Genomic DNA, 15,624 nt, shown 5'->3' with positions numbered 1-15,624 from the left:
GTAAAACTTGTCGGGATTACAAAGCCGGGGACCTCCAAAGGCCCTGAGTCTCCGATCTGTTCTTCCACAACAGTAAAGAGAAATTAATGAACGAAACCAAGAGGACGCAAAACTTGCAGCCCGGGGCTGGCCCAGAAGAGGCCAAGCCTGCGAACGCCCAGGAAAGATTGTTTTCCCTTACACACCTTTTCCTTCCCTACCCGCCCTGTTCAAAGGATCCCTCTCCACTTTTGGGGAGCGAGACAAAGTCTGTAGCCAATGGTTTGGAAATATTGCACCTTGTTTATTGACTCCTGTAGTGTATGGCAGCGGGTGTGTACACGGCGTGTGGATACAGTTATAGATATATTATATGTGCTGAATACAGAATATGAAACAGAAACGAAACCTGGTAACACCTCCGGTGGGCCACCAGCTCCCAGATTTGTTCAGCCCCACCCCCCCATGTTTGATCTTGCTTCGCTGGTTTTTCTCGCAGAGTTCTACTCCCTGACAATCCGGAGATCCAGGCCGAGGTATCTGCTGCGGAGGGCGGGCGGTAGGGAAAAGGAAAATCGACTGTGGTGTGACGCTCCGGGCCGCAAAAGGGGCAGAGGTGTCGGTAAGGGCTTGGGGATTTCTCAAGCCACGACACCCTTTTTTCTCTCCTTCATGCTTTTCTTTTTGATTTTTGTCCTTGGGTTTTCTGTCGACATTTCGAGGAGGGCGCGGGAAGGCGGAGGGAAAAGAGGGCCTTCTTGCTCTGGGAGAACCAAGCGGCAGAGTCCCAGCTTCTCGCACTCTCTTCGGGGCCAGAGTCGGGGCCATTGTCCTCCCCGGCACCAAGCCGGAGTTTCTGCCTCAGAGACAGTCTCCGCGTCCGGTCCCGGGGATCCTCCTCGCCCCTCAGCCCCCTTCTAGGCTTCGCGGGAGCTGTGTTCCGGGGCCCTGGGGAGCGAGACATGTGTTTTTTGTTTTTTGTTTTTGCTTTTTAACGAGAGGACCTGGCCCTTGGATCCAGCCTTTCTCGCGCTTCAGTCCCGCGGTGCCAGGCTGCAGTGGGGCGCCCGCCGCGTGAGCCGCCGCGTCCCTACCAGGCCCGAATGCCCTGCAAGGTGCCCTGCGCGCACGCTGCCCCGGCCGTGGCACCCTGGTGCAACGGCTGCGCGCCGCCACCGCCGGCGAAGCCGCCCAGGTTGCTCACGTTCACAAAGGGGCCGCCTCCGGCCGCGCTGCAGGCGGGCTGCATGGCCGCGGCCGCCGCGGTAGCCCCGCCGCCCCCGCCGCCCCCACCGCCCCCGCCCGCCGGGTACGCACAGCCGTAGCTGCCGCTGTAGGCCGCGGCGGCGGCGGCGGCGGCGGCGGCAGCGGCGGCGGCGGCGGCCGAGTTCCCATAGCCGTAGGCGGGGACGCTGTTGTAGGAGTAGGCGCCCGCGCCCACGCTGTAGGGCGAGCCGTAGGCTTGCGCGCCCGGCGTCACGCACGGCTTGCCGTCCCGCACCAGCACCGGCACCGCCACGCGGCGCGGCGGCGGCGGGGGCGCGTGCGCGCCCAGCTCCAGAGACTTGTCCTGCCGCTGCCTCTTGCACTTGTACCTGCGATTCTGGAACCAGATCTTCACCTGCGTGGACGTGAGCTTCAGGCTGCTGGCGAGGTGCTCGCGCTCGGGCGCCGACAGGTACCGCTGCTGCTTGAACCTGCGTTCCAGCTCGAAGACCTGGGCTTGCGAGAAGAGGACCCGGGGCTTCCGGCGGCTGCGTGGCTTGGGCCTCTCGCTCTCCTCCACCGCCTTACAGTCTCCGGCCGTCTCCAGAGGCTTCTTCAGCTGGCAGCTTTCTGCGGAAGAAGCACAACAGCGTCCCTCAGCTTAGTTCCCCGCCTAACCGCGGTTCCTATCCCAGAGCACTGTGGCCCTTTTGGTGGCAGCGCGGAGCATGCGGTAGTAAATGCCTGGACTTTCTGGAAAGTTTGTGGTTCCTGGCGCCATGGGACCCTGCGACAGCCCAAGTACCCTCAGAACGCCCGTAGCGGGCAGAAGCGTGTTCCATGGGGAAGGGTAGTTAGTGCGGGTTTATTTAGAATTTGAGCATCTGTGAGAAAGAGACTACTAAATGTGCGGCTCGGCGTGCTAATGACTATTTTCAGGATGAAAGTTTGCAGCTACATAACAACTAGAGTATTTGCAAACTCATTTGCTTTACAGATAGCTGAAGGTGTGAAGCATATTGGTATTTGGGGGCCGGTAGGCGTGAGTCGTGTGAATAAATCTTTCTGTTCGGAAATGCTTGAGTGTAACGCTCCTGTATTGCCTAGGAACTTTTTTTTTTTTTTTTTTGCTTTTAAAAGACAACAGGCCTCCAGCTAAATGTCCGCGTGACGATGTCTGTGTTACCTTAAAGAGAAAAAGAAATTTGATTGATTTATACCGTTTCGTGTCGATTTTAGGCCCAGGGGAATTGTCAGGAGTATAGGCCTTGGCTGCCGCCCCATCAAACCTCCTCTTGGGGAAGAGATTCTTTGACTCTCTCCCCTCAGAAACAAACACTTCCTTGGGGGCTTTATTCAGTTATCCGATCTCCCTACCCAGTTCACCTCCCGTCCCATGTGAGCGGCTGGGATCTAGGACTAAGTTTGCGTTTTTCGCTCGGCCTGCAGCCCCACAGCCCAGGACACAAAGCATAACGTTATGAGTTTTCAAAAAAGGCCAGCTCCTCAGGGGTGTGAATGCTATGCACGCGGGTAATGGACTGTGTTCCCACGCACTCCCCGACCATCCCCGCCCTCTCCGCCGGGTGCTGTGGGTGCCGGGACACTGAACTCCAAGCAGAGAAGTGAGGAAACCACCCAGCTGGTCTCTACCAAAGTTCCTGCGCCCTGCCAACACAACCTGCCTGGATCGTCTTTTTGGAGAAGAGGGGACGGCTGTCCCGGCCTCAAAGACCTCGTCTCGCCCTAGGGGGAAAGAGGAAGAGATTTGAGCTCTTGTCTCTCTGGGTCTTGGGAAGAACAAAAATGCTGTGAGTTGTCAGAATCCAGCATGAGCCCGTGTTGCTTATCAGCGTCAGGGCAGCAAGAACTACTTTCCCTTCCCTTGGGGGCTTGCATCGCCTCTCCTGTCCCGGTGGAGTAGTTGTCGGGGTCACCTCGTCCTTCTCCCTCCGCCCCGGCTCCCTCGCAGGCACCTGTGCTTTGCGGAGCTGTCGTTGACCAGGGTGAGGCATGACCCCAGGCAAAGGTTAAAGGGGCGGGAAGCAGTGCTGGCAAGGTTTGTGGGCTGTTTGTGGGCGCTCCGCCATTGCTCCAGATGTGCGGGTGCGTTTTCTTTCCCCCTCTACTCACTTTGGCTCCGGTCCCTCACGACCTCGGGCTCCTCTTCATGTTCCTTAGGCCCGCTACACGAGTCTCGCAGGACTGTGTGGACATAGCTCTGGGGACAGAGCCCCGAAGCCCCGTGGCCGTCGGCTGTGGCTAGTGAGTTCAAATAGGACAGTTTCTCGCCCTCTTCTTCCTCGTCCTCCTCTCCTCCGTCAGAAAACTGCGTCCCCTCGGTGGCGGCCAGCATGCACGGCGCCGAGTGAAAGTGGTGCTCCAAGTCCGCCTGTAAGTGCGCGCCGTGGAAGTGCTGTTGCTGCTGCTGCTCCAGATTCAAAATGTCTTTGACTGAGAAAGGGGTGGAGGTGACCGGGCTTGGTAACATCATCAGGGCCACTTAATTGTCCAGTCCAAATACTCAATAAATCCCGGCGGGGGCGGGGAAGCAGCGCTGCGGCTCCAGCTCTCCTGGACTCTGCCGCTGCTGCCGAGTCGGGCTTTTGACAGACGCGGTCCGGCTCCAGTCTAAATTGCCTCCATTGGCCCGGACCTGGGGGTCTGGGTTTTGTTACAGCCACTGCAGGGACTGGGGCCGGGGCTGCGAAGCCTGTGTCCGGAGGTCGTGCGTCACGTCGGGGGCGGGGCTCTCGCCTCGGCATCCCTCCCCATTGGTTCCGGCTCATGTGGACCACGCCCCCCGCATCCACTGAGTGGGGTGCTGTGGCGCTACCAGAAATAAAGGACTAGTATAGAGTCGCGAAGTCCAAGTCGTTGTGGGCGAGGCGGCACTGCCCCGGGTACCCGAACGACCGATTCCCGCCCCGCCTGGCCGTACCTTCCCGGCCACGGCCAGTTCGCGGAGGCTTCTTGTCCACGAGCCAACTGCCGGGAAAGATGGCCCAGGAGCGTGGTTTTTCCAGCTGCTGCAGGGCAAGAAAACTTCCTGGCCTGTAAATACCGGCCTCTGGATTCCCAAGAAGACGGAATGTTTTGGGTACCAATGGATGGGCAACGTGTCTGTTCCCGACTTGTTGACTTTGCTCGAGCTGTTCCTTCCACTTGGAATGTCTTCCCTGCCCTTGTCTCCATGAGTGGAAAGCTGTTCTCCAAGGCTCTGCTCAAATACCACCTCCTGCAAGGAAGCGCTCCCTGATCGTCTATCCGGAAGTCATCTCTCCTGCATCTGAACTTGCAGCGCATGTTAGTAAAGGACATTCGTGTCACTTATCACTTCCCACCTAGTACTAGATATTGCCGGCCTGGTGGCCCAGGGTAAACTATGAGCCCCCCCCCGGGGGGGGAAGGGTCCCGGTTGCATTTGTCCTTGTAGCTCTTGCAGCTGCCGCACTAAGCAGGTATGTGAGAGACAGGAGGATGGTGTTCTTACTGAACTTGGTTGGTTGACAGGTCTTGGTTCGAATCCTGAGCTAGTCGGTGTGTGGCCTTGGGCGTTTCTAAGCCGCAGTTTTTTTGTCTACAAAAAGGAATCCGTAATACTTCTTCAGGGGTGGTTGCCAGGGATAAATGACAAAACATGTCAGGAGCTTAGTGCAGGGCCCCACACATGTTAAGTGCTCAGTACACCTCAACTCCCACTATTCTGCATCAGTGCTTGTTGACTGCATTGGTGCTGGCGTGGCTGGAGTGCTGCACACATTGGGTGGCCTCGTAGGGTCTTGAGAGCAGTATCTGTCACAAGGGAGTTGACCCAGCCATGGAGGCCTTCTTCTCTGCATATTGAAACCGGGGCCCTGGATCTAGGCCTTTACCCTCGGAGGTGTCTAATTTCTCCAACCTATACGTCTTCTGGCGCCCTCGTGCGGCCCCCGGGTGTTTTCTGGGCGAATCTGTGGGGTCCCCTGACGTTCTGGGAACTCTAGGTTGGTGGGGATCACCTTCCGCACAATAGGCGTTCGCCAGCCACCACGCCTCGCCAGTGAGGAGCAGCGGTCGCTACTGTGAGGCCCACAGAAAGACCCAGGCGCAGCACTGGCCTTGAAAAATACAGAGACCGGTTCCAGCCTAACCGAGGCACCCGACATCCGCCCCTGGCCGCCCCAAGCACTTTTTGGCGGCCAAGATGGTGGACCGGGGCGGGTGGGGGGGAGACCGGTCTCAGCTGGCAGGGGAGGGTGAAAGGTGCGGGGACTGTGGACAACGCCCCCGAGCGCGGCACACACGGGATGGAGTGGCGGCGAGAGTGGCGACCTGCCCTGCGGGTCCCGCGGTGTTGGGAGTTGTGGGTGCCCAAGGCCAAGGAGAGAAAGGCGGGAGGGGAGAGAGGCGGGGCTGTTCAGGAGGGAGCGGAAATGGTGCGGGGTGTCAGCCTCTGAGGCCGCCCGGGGAGCTGGGATGCGGCGCGGGCCACGTGCACCCGGGAGTACTTAGGGTGGCGGCGACCGGCGGGTGGTGGGAGAGACCCTCTGTGGGCAGGACCTTGCACTGGTACACCCATTCTTCAGCCGCAGGGCCGCCCGGTGCCTGTCTTCTCGGCATTGAGACTTTTGACGTCCCAGGAGGGGCCGGCGTCTCCAAACCAGGTCAGGGGCAGCAGAGAGAAGAATGCGCCTGGTTTTGCAGCGGATCGCAATCCCTCGGGCGCAAAAGATCCAGAGAGAGGTGGGGGTGAGTGCGCGGCACTGTGGGGTGGGGGTCCTAGTGGGTGTGCGTCGCATTGGCAGGCAAGCCTAAAATAAGGAAGCTGTGCTCCAACCCCACTCCTCCACTCCCATCCCCCCTGAGCTAGACCATCTCGGAGAATGTTTCTGGTTCCCAATTTTTTCCGCCTCTTTGGGTGGTGTCCTTTTTTTGTTTGTTGTTTTGAGTGATTTTAAGAGAAAAAAAGGTAAAAGACAAAAGCTACCGAAACTCTCTCTCCCCAGTTTCCAACCGAAGTTTGCATTTCTCTTTGCTGCATTCTCTTGCTTCTCCGCAGCTCTTCGTTCTTAGGCCTTCCCTAAGTCCATCCCTAAAAAACCCCATCTTAGAACCCGTGGCCAGGGGCGCTGGGAACACGCCCACACACCCGCTGCTGCTGCTGCTGCTGCTGCTGCCGGGAGTGCACCAGCTTGCCTCTTCACTGGGTACGAAGAAAGCTGTCTCCTCCCCACTCGCAGGCCCGCGCAGTCCGCTCTCCCCCAAACCCACTGCCACCACTACCCCGCCAGGTACACTTGTGCCAGGCTTGAGTGGTTCTCTCTTGCAGCTTCTGACAAGATTGCTCCTCGGCAGGCCTCCCAAGGGACATACATAGTTCAGGCCCGACCGGCTGGAGGCGTGAGGATCCAGAGCGTGGGCAGCACAGGGGCCTAGCGTGCCCTGTCCCCCCTTTCTCTTCTCATCCCTAACCCTGCACAGGGCCGATCTAGTGGGCGGGAGACTTCTACCCGCTACTTAGAGCTGATCTTGGCCTTATGATCCGAGCTGGGGCTTAGGTCGTCTCCAGATGCCTTCCTCCTGGTGGTTCAGGCTCCCTTCGGTCAGTCTTGGTTCCGCTACAGGGGAGTTTCCTGCCAAGGATGCCCACCAGGTCAATCCCATCTAGGCAGCCTGCCATTCCCGCGCTCGCAGCCTGGACGGTCGTGAGCGTGTGCGAGGCCAGCTTCGCTCCGATGTCCGGGAGGACAATGCCAGGGCTGTAGATACACTACAGCAGCCGGGTTCTCGGGAGTCACTTATCAGAATGTGGAATCTGGTTCCGACGCGCGTATCCAGTTACGATCGCGTTCTGGGGCATTTGCATTCTCTTGTCGGAAAAGAGGATCTTTGAAATCTTGGAGTTGTGCTCGACTAGTAATAGGTTTTTGTTCCAGTCAGTTTAGCTAATTACTGTCAGATAAATATCGCTGCAACCAAGGAAGCATTTGATGTTATTTTAATCGAGTGTATCTGCCTACCTACCTACGATTTTGTCACATTACACATTTATGCAAATCCCCCTCTGCCCATATATGATCAAAGAGCATAGTAAAATGATGGCAAATTCTATGAGGGGGAAATGCTGTATAGATTCATAAGCAATATACAAAATTATATCTTTTTGGAGAAAAGCCACATGCTAACCATTGCAATAAATATATTATCAAATTAAAATATGATTATTCCTTGAAAACTATAAAATGTTCCCATAAGTTACTATTCTCTACACAAAAATTGTTTAATACACATAGAAATACAGGCAGATACCGATTATTTTCGTTATATGTGCCACTACTTATGTTATTACCTTTCAACTATTCAAATAAAGATTTAATTGTGTAACCACGGTCACAAAAAAGTTGAAAGTTATCACGGCTTCTAATCTAAATGTAGCACCACAGTCAGAAGTAATTGTCTATTAAAGTGTGAGAAATAATCCCGCGACGAACACAGCTAGCCAAAACTATAGAACATTGCAGGTAAATTTTTTTCATTGCATGTTTCATTTTTACTGCTCTTCTAGAAATGTCATTCGATGACATCTTACCCAAAAAAAAGACATTTCTTCTTTGGCAGTAGCACTAAATAGGTTCTTGTTATTTTGTTGTTGATGATGGTGGTGTGTAAGTCCGTGTTTTGGTTTGGTTTTTAGTTGAAGGATATTGGAAAGCTCTCCAAAATTTTTGAGCAATCCAGAGGCAATAGTATTTTGTGAGAAGGGTAAATACTTTTTCTACTTTTAAAGAAATGTCAAGTAGGTAGGTCAGTCCCAGAAAGCATTAAAATCATCTAATTCCTTGAGAGGAATTTTTTCCACGTTTTGGTAATTTTGTAAGAGAGATTTTAAAATGGATTTTTGAGCATTTAGATTTTTTAAAAATTATTTTGCATGTGTTTGTATAAATGTCAGATTTCCCCCAGACTGTATTTGGAACGGAGTTTTCTAAATAACCCACCACTTCCCTTCCCTGGTAGAAAATCAGTCCAAGTTCAATAATGCAAGTAGTTCTTTGTAAATTACAGGCCCTTACTGAGGAAGTGAGTTTCGATTTCTCAAGGAGAGGATCTTCTGCATCTATCTTATGTGTATCTGCCCCACTCCAAAAAATTTGAAGATAATGTAAATACAATGTAAATACAGCTTTTGTCAACAAAACCAGTTCTGTTCTGCTGATAAAACACACAAGAAAGCCTAACTTTGTCGAATGAAAATTAAGTATTTTTTTAAAACAGGAATACCTACATAAAGGATGCCTATACAGACATTTATTTGTGCTATTTGCATGTACTATTTGGGAGTGCAGTGAACAGTTTTAACTTGGGGATTAAATTGGAATTCTAGATGCATTCCTTAACTTTTATTATTATTTTTTTTAGTGTGAGTTTAACTTCCTGTAGCGAAGTTTCAATGTCTATAGACCTTTTAAAATATTCAGAAGAACGGCTGCAGTCTTTGGCAGATTAATTCTTTTAAACCAGAGTGCCTGCCTGCTCTGTGCAGATCTCTGAGCAGTAAGGGTAGAAGGGTGGGGGAATGTGGTTATCGCGTTCCAAGAAGCAGAGATTCTTGGTAACTCTTTCTAGTGCGATCTTCCCAGTCCTGTCTGCTTTCAACCGCAAGCCACGGACCCCAGCTTCCTAGGACATAGAAATCTTTATGAAAATCTCACTTAAAATCGTTTGAGAAGGAAAAAGACTTTTCTCATTTGGAAAGAAACATTTGCCACATTCTTGTGGCTTAATAAAAGTCTTATCCCGCCTACAGTGCATCCAGCCTTGAGGTCCCGGTCTTTGGTCCGCACTGGGGAGAGCGAATCCCAAGATTCAGGAGGAACGTTTGCTGCATCAGTGGGCATCGGGGTCAGCTGGCCTAGTCGCCCACTTTCCCTTGGTTTCCTGAAGCTCTGGGGGTACCCAACAATTCCCACTGCTCTGGCAACAGCTTGTCTGACTCTGCAGGAATGTTGCCGGGGCAGGGGCTGGCCTTGCTCAGAACTGGCCAAGGACCGGACCTGGAAAGGACCAAGGCCCCGGGCAGCCGCGGCGCGCCAGGGCGCACAGTCCCAGGGACGGAAGGCACCACTCGCCTGAGGAGCCAGGCCCAGGTCCACAACTCTGGGTCTCTGGGTTTCACGGTTTTGCCCTGTACAGACTCTGGTGTGTCAGGTCGGAGGTCAAGAGTTCGATGGCATCAAGGCTAGGGGGACTGTAAGGTTGCCAGGGCTCACTCCGCGCCCTGTCGCCAAGCCCGAGCACTCTGTCCACGCGGCCTGGGGCTCTGAGTGCTGGGCTTTGTCCTGGGCGCACTTCTCTCTGGCTGCAGGCCAAGAGCCTGGGACCTTAGCGAGGAGCTCCCCTGGGAGATGCGGGCTGGGTCTCGCCTCTGTCCTTGGACGTGCCTGTAGGTTCTGGAACTCCTCTCAACCTCTCCGCACTCCTGCCAAGGGAGAGAAATACTCTCTTACCTCTCGGGGCTCCTGGCACCCTGAGAGCCAGAAACCCTGCAGCGCCTCAGAGCCTGGGACCCCAGAACTTCCGTGGCAGTTCGCCTCTTACCCCTTGCAGCCAACCCTTTTCCCCTTTGAGCTCCTCCCTCTTGTACTGGGCCCAGCTCTACTCCTCTACCCCTTCCCTTCCTCACTCCCTCTTTCTTCCTCACCTCCTCCTGTCCCGGGCCTCCTTTCTCACTCCATCTCCATTCCTCCCTACCTTTCCCACTCTTATTTTTTCACTCTCTCTTCCTTTCCCCCCATCTTATCTCATCACGCCTCCACCCCCCTTCTCCACTCTGAAGCTCTCAAGCATTTTTGTCCCTGGCCCCTGCAGGTGTTTGAAATGTGTGCCAGAGGGGGCTGCACAGGATGGGGTCAGACTAGTTGAGCATGGCCTCTTTCCTGAGACCCAGACCCCTCTCCCCTATTCTACTCATGCTCTCACACTCTACCTCAGGAGCTGCTCCTAAAGATGCCCAAGCACTTTTGAGTTTGTGATAGGCACACTCCTCTGCACCCTGCTCCAGCCCCCCAACCCCAAGCAACCTCTACTGAGGGCCGTGATGGGTCTGTGGGGCTCCAGGTGGCAGGCTTGGCCACCCTCCCTGTGGAAATCCCCGCTCCAGGCAGATCCTGCGGGGCCTCCGTTTCCTACTATTGTGGCAGTCTGGAGAGGATCACAGCGGAGCTAAAGGCAACAGTAAGGCCTGGGCCCCAGACATCCCTTGAGAGCACAGATCGGGGCTCCCAGATCAGGGCTGGCCCCCTCCCCCACTACACAGGAGCACTATCCAACTGAACTGATCTTTCCTCCTGTTTCTTTCCTGCCAGCCTCACTTTAGATTAGGGGCCTTGAGATCACCCCAGCTGGGAAGTGTTTCAGAGATTGCCTTAAAATGCAGGGGCCAAATCTGGGAGAGGAGAATGAGATCCTGGCTCATACTGGCCAGTAGGCGCAAGGACTGAGCACTCTGTAACTGTTCTCAGCCCACCTATAATCTCTTATCCTCTTCCTAGCTACTGGGTATGGGGTCCGTGGGGCCACTGAGTCATTGGCCTCTGGAGAGGAGACAGGGTCTGGGGCCTTATCCCCTGTGAGTCAGGATCCCCAGCTGCATAGTAGGCAGCTGGCCACCTCTACCCTTTTCCATCCCATCTGCAACCATGTTTCTGAGGTTGATGACAGTTGCATCACTCTGATAAATATGGGTTTCCAACAGATGGACACAGACCTGACATGTATGTTTCAATGGACTTCTCTTTCTCTTTGGATGAAAAGAAAGGTGCTTTCTTGTGCGAACACATTAGTGTGTGCACGTGTGGATGGGCATGGGAAAGGAGGCTCTCAGGACTGTGCCCACAAATGTAGACTCCACGTTAGGGCTCTGCTCTTTTAGAGAGTGTGGGCAAAACAGGGGGGCTGGGCCAACACTCATTCTGAATCCCTCTCCCTTCTTTTTCTTTCCCACAATAATGTGATTGCTGGTAGTGACATGAGGTTTGGAGAGAAATGTTTAAATGGTCCAAGCATAAAACTAGCTTCCATGACTATGCAACGCACTATTTCCATACGGGCAATTTATGGGATTGTTACAATTAGTCTTGTACAAAGTGGCCCCACGGGGATCACTGCAGTTAGAGAAGAGGGCATAGGTTTTATTACTAGAGTTGTAATGACTGTGTGTGTTCTTGAAGGTAATCAAACCACACTGAAATTATTCTGTAATTTAGACTTTGAAAAAACTTTACATGCTCCTCCCCCATTATTATAGGAGGCATGCAAACCTCACAAGCATCGTACCTATGACACCCTCTTCTGCAGGGAGAGCCCACAGAGTGAAGGAGGCTGGGTTTGGGGTGGGCCATGGCGGGGTGGGGGGAGACGTGGCTTTCTCTAAATCATGATCATACCTCCTCTGTCTGTCTTGGGCCAAAGCAGTAACCCTAGAGTCCATCAGAGGGGTTTGGAGCCCCGTCCTGTCACTTTGTCATCTTGTAACCTTGAGTCAGTCCTTCAACCTTGCTAAGCTTCAGTTTTCTCACCTACAAAAAGGAGATAATAATGGTTTGGACTTTATAGGCCTGCAGTAGAATTAAAGAAATGATGGAAGGAAAGCACTTACAGAGCTCTGAGCACAGACAGCCAGGTAGTAATTGTGAAAGGGGACACGTGGGGTGGTTGTTTAGCTCAAGGAGGGAGTCTCTGAACCTCTCCATCACTGAGCAGAGATCAGGGAGCTGGATTCCCAGGCGCTCCTTTTTCTTACTTCGGGAGTGGGGGGAAGCATTATTAAACTATCAATCAAATTTTGTGTGTATGTGTGTGTGTGTGTGTGTGTGTGTGTTTTGTTTTTTTTTTTTTGTCCCCAAACAAGGAGACCGGTTCTCTTAATCGTTGGAGTTTTAGGATATACTCTTGGGACCAACAGCCTCCTCTTAGCCTCCCCACTCCCACTCCCCACCCTCTGGAGCTTCAGCAAACAAATCCCACACCCAGACTGAGCTTCCCGCTCCCACAAATGCATCATTTTTAGCAGCAGTAAACAAATCCCCAAAGACTCATGTCATTGTTATCATGTTTAGATAAAGATCTGGCCAATTGGTGTCCACACTGGAATGTAAATAAATCAGCTGCCCTGGACCTACCCTGGTGGGGGGCGGGGGGGCGTCCCTCCCCCACCCGGCCTCAACCCAACGCCCTGGGTTCCTGCTTCTCTCCCTTTCCCTCCTGGGATGGGAGAACATCTGGCCTACGAAATCGCTTGGTTTCTAATCTTTTCACTCTGTCCCAGATCTGCTGTGTGACTTCAGGCAAGTCCCTTATCCTCTCTGAGCCTGCTTCCTTGTCTGTACAGAGGAGTTAATGATTCCTACATCTTGGGACTGGGAGGGAGCACTAGTAACTGTAGAAGAATACTGCTGCTAACAGTAACAACAATAATCCTCTCATAAGGCAGTGGTCATATAGATAACGTAGGCCACCATTCAGGGCTTTCCTACAAGCACACAGTAAGGCCCCGTGATTAAGTGCCTCTGAAACAAATAATACATTATATGTTGAAGAAGAAGAAGAAGAAGAAGAAGAAGAAGAAGAAGAAGAAGAAGAAGGAGAAGAAGAAGAAGAAGAAAATAGCAGGAGGGGAAGAATGAAGGAGGGGAAATCAGAGGGGGAGACGAACCATGAGAGACGATGGACTCTGAAAAACAAACTGAGGGTTCTAGAGGGGAGGGGGTGGGGGGATGGGTTAGCCTGGTGATGGGTATTAAAGAGGGCACGTTCTGCGTGGAGCACTGGGTGTTATAAGCAAACAATGAATCATGGAACACTACATCAAAAACTAATGATATAATGTATGGTGATTAACATAATTAAAAAAAAGAGCCTCCCCACTCACCAACTCATGCATAAACGGTCAGACTGTGGGCAAGCTGCCTTGGTGGGGCTGGGAGAGTCACGGGTATGAAGAGGGGAGACTGGCACTAGGCCTGTTGTAAACTCTTCTGAGTGTCCATCCTGGTTATTGTTTCTGCTTCTTGCAACAGGTCTTGTCTAATGGCCTCATTAATGTAATCATTATATAGAGTAAGCAACTGAGGCTCTTGAGAGGTAAGGTGACTAATTTGCCCAAGGTTAGGTTCCTTGCCTTTCACACTGAGCTCCCTCCCTTTGCTCCTCTCCCTTCCCTGGGCAGCCCCAGTGTTAGCAGGCTATGCACCAGGCAGGAAGGGAATGCTTGCCCAGGCACTGTTCTCTCTGCTTTTGTGAATTCCTGCTGGGTAGTGGACAGCCCACCCCCACCACAAATCTTCCTACAAGTCCCAGGCAGTCGTCCACAAGCCCCACGCCCTGGGACTGAATGAAAGCTGCCTTGAAGATAAGCATGCCTTGGAGGTGGGGCTGAGCTGTGGAGCCCCCTCTCCTCTTCTCCCTACCAGCACCCCCTCAGAGCTACTTCCTTTCTCCCCATCTCTGTCCTTTCTTGCTTTCTCTTCAGAAAGAAGAGGGGCTGCCAGTCCTCAGCTCTGCCTTCTGAGGCACCTGCCATGGAGTTCATACTAATCCTGATAATAAACCTCCCGCGGGTGAACAAAGCATTCCGCATGTGTGATCTCTTCCCTATTGTTACAGGATCCCCATGGGACAGATATTGCTTCTCCCCCTCATTTTAGAGCCATGGAAATTGAGGTTCACAAAAACGAAATGATTTGCCCAAGGTCCCGGAGCAGGTAAGAGGTGGATGCAAGACTTCAGGCTTGTGAGCTAGATGCCATTACAAGACTCCAAGGCTTGGGTGGGCTGGAGAGAATGCCCTACTCCAGCCCAACTCCAGGAACCTGGACTTCACAGCCACCTGGCCCCAAGGAGATCTTCTGCTTGAGCCGACTCCCTAGCCTGGAGGCCCCGGTTCTGGTCTGGGAGCACCTCCTCCCCGGCCTGGCCCAGGCGGCCTCGGTCGCAGAGCTGCGGACGCAGCTTCAACACCAGAGCAGAGCCGCTGGGCCGAGGCCTCTGGGAGCGCTTTCAGCCACCAACTCCCGGGCACCCAGAATAGGCCACCGGGGCTTTTCCAGGCAGCTCCCTTCCTTCACTGTCCCGACATCTCAGGCCACCCTGCCCACGCCCTCCGCAGAAGTAGCAATTTCCCACTGGAAAATCACCGCAGCCTGGCGGGGCCCGGGACACGCTGGAGCCAGGCGTCGGAATCTGAGCAAGTGCCTGCCTTTCTCGGGTGTGCACGGCGCGCTTCCTGGAGAACAGTGGTGGGTTCAAATCCTTGTCTCTGCTCTGTCTCTGGGTGAACTCCTTAGCGCCAAGCCCTACTTTACCGACTTGGAGACTTGGGAATACTAGAAATACCTACCTCATAGGTCGCTCTGAGGATTAGAGGAGATTACCTCTGTGAAGCACTTAGCGCTGTGCCCAGCTCAATAAATGTTAGTTTATTATTATTGACCCCGGGACTAGTGGAGGCTGACTTTTTCTGTTTCTGGGTGTGAGCTCTGCGTCCCTGAGCCCACCGAGGCCGCAGATGGGGCCGGGTGGCGCCCGAGGTGGGGGGGGGCCGTGGCTAAACACAGGCGCGCGAATTTTTGGGGGAGAGCCGGGTTAAGGCGCTGTGTTTGGGGCCGGGCTCTGGCGGTTACGTTACCTCGAGCCCCAGCGACACTGCGCTCTGGGCGTGTGCGTCTGTCCCGAGCCGTGGTGTTGAGGCCTGTGCGTGTCAGGAGCCTGGTGGCCGTTGACGCGCCTGCGGGGACCTCACCTGCGCTGGATTTAGATTTCGGTGGGGACAAGGACCTCCAGTTCACCTGACAGATGCGTGGTGTCCACGCTGTGTACACAAACCCGAGCAAGATCGGAGTCCCGGGTGCTCGGCCTCCTGCTCATCGAACAATTTTCGCTATTAATGGTTATTTTATTTATATCGTTAGAATTGTCCCCCGGGGTCTGTTTACACCAATGTCTGGCCGTCCCGGCCGCAGTGTTTGGACAGCGGATTACACTAATGGATGGCGAGCTGGGGGGGGGGGGGGCGGGGAGGAGCGGCTGGAAACGGGGCTCCGGGGCCGGGCAGCCGCGCGGGGTGGGCCGCGAGGGAAGAGGGAGCAGGCCCCTCCTGGGTTCGACCTCTGACCTTAGGAGGGAAGGAAACGTGTCTGCTCGCGATAGGAAGCTTCGGCCTCCGGTGGGGTGGAGGCTGGAGGTGACTGCTCCCGGTGTGTGTGTGTGTGTGTGTGTGTGTGTGTGTGTGTGTGTGTGTGTGTGTGTGTGTGTGTGTGTGTGTGTGTGTGTGTGTGTGTGTGTGTGTGTGTGTGTGTGTGTGTGTGTGTGTGTGTGTGTGTGTGTGTGTGTGTGTGTGTGTGTGTGTGAGAGAGAGAGAGAGAGAGTGAGCGGGGTGGGGGGTGCTCTCTTCTCTCAAGG

The 15,624-nt window shown here is 53.9% G+C and overlaps 1 protein-coding gene and 1 long non-coding RNA gene across 3 annotated transcripts; both read right to left on the bottom strand.

The window, feature by feature from the left end:
* Positions 1-667: 667 nt before the first annotated feature.
* Positions 668-3,853, bottom strand: NKX2-3 (NK2 homeobox 3). The gene is made up of 2 exons (XM_027596463.2): positions 3,319-3,853; positions 668-1,815 (listed from the first exon to the last, which is right to left on the bottom strand). The coding sequence occupies exons 1-2, from the start codon at positions 3,677-3,679 to the stop codon at positions 1,070-1,072; spliced, it is 1,107 nt and encodes a 368-aa protein (XP_027452264.2). The 5' UTR covers positions 3,680-3,853; the 3' UTR covers positions 668-1,069.
* Positions 3,854-7,156: 3,303 nt separating this feature from the next.
* On the bottom strand, positions 7,157-15,157 carry LOC113923568. 2 transcript variants are annotated; one of them, XR_003520369.1, is made up of 3 exons: positions 14,852-15,157; positions 11,613-11,744; positions 7,157-9,646 (listed from the first exon to the last, which is right to left on the bottom strand). It is a non-coding gene; the product is annotated as an uncharacterized LOC113923568 (long non-coding RNA). The 2 variants fall into 2 exon arrangements; XR_003520370.2 differs by lacking the exon at positions 14,852-15,157 and adding an exon at positions 14,564-14,813.
* Positions 15,158-15,624: the final 467 nt, after the last annotated feature.

This window comes from Zalophus californianus, chromosome 15, assembly GCF_009762305.2.
Source record: "Zalophus californianus isolate mZalCal1 chromosome 15, mZalCal1.pri.v2, whole genome shotgun sequence".
NCBI lineage: Eukaryota > Metazoa > Chordata > Mammalia > Carnivora > Otariidae > Zalophus > Zalophus californianus.
The sequence above is the reverse complement of the archived record's forward strand: the minus strand, read 5'-3'. Positions and strand labels throughout refer to the sequence as shown.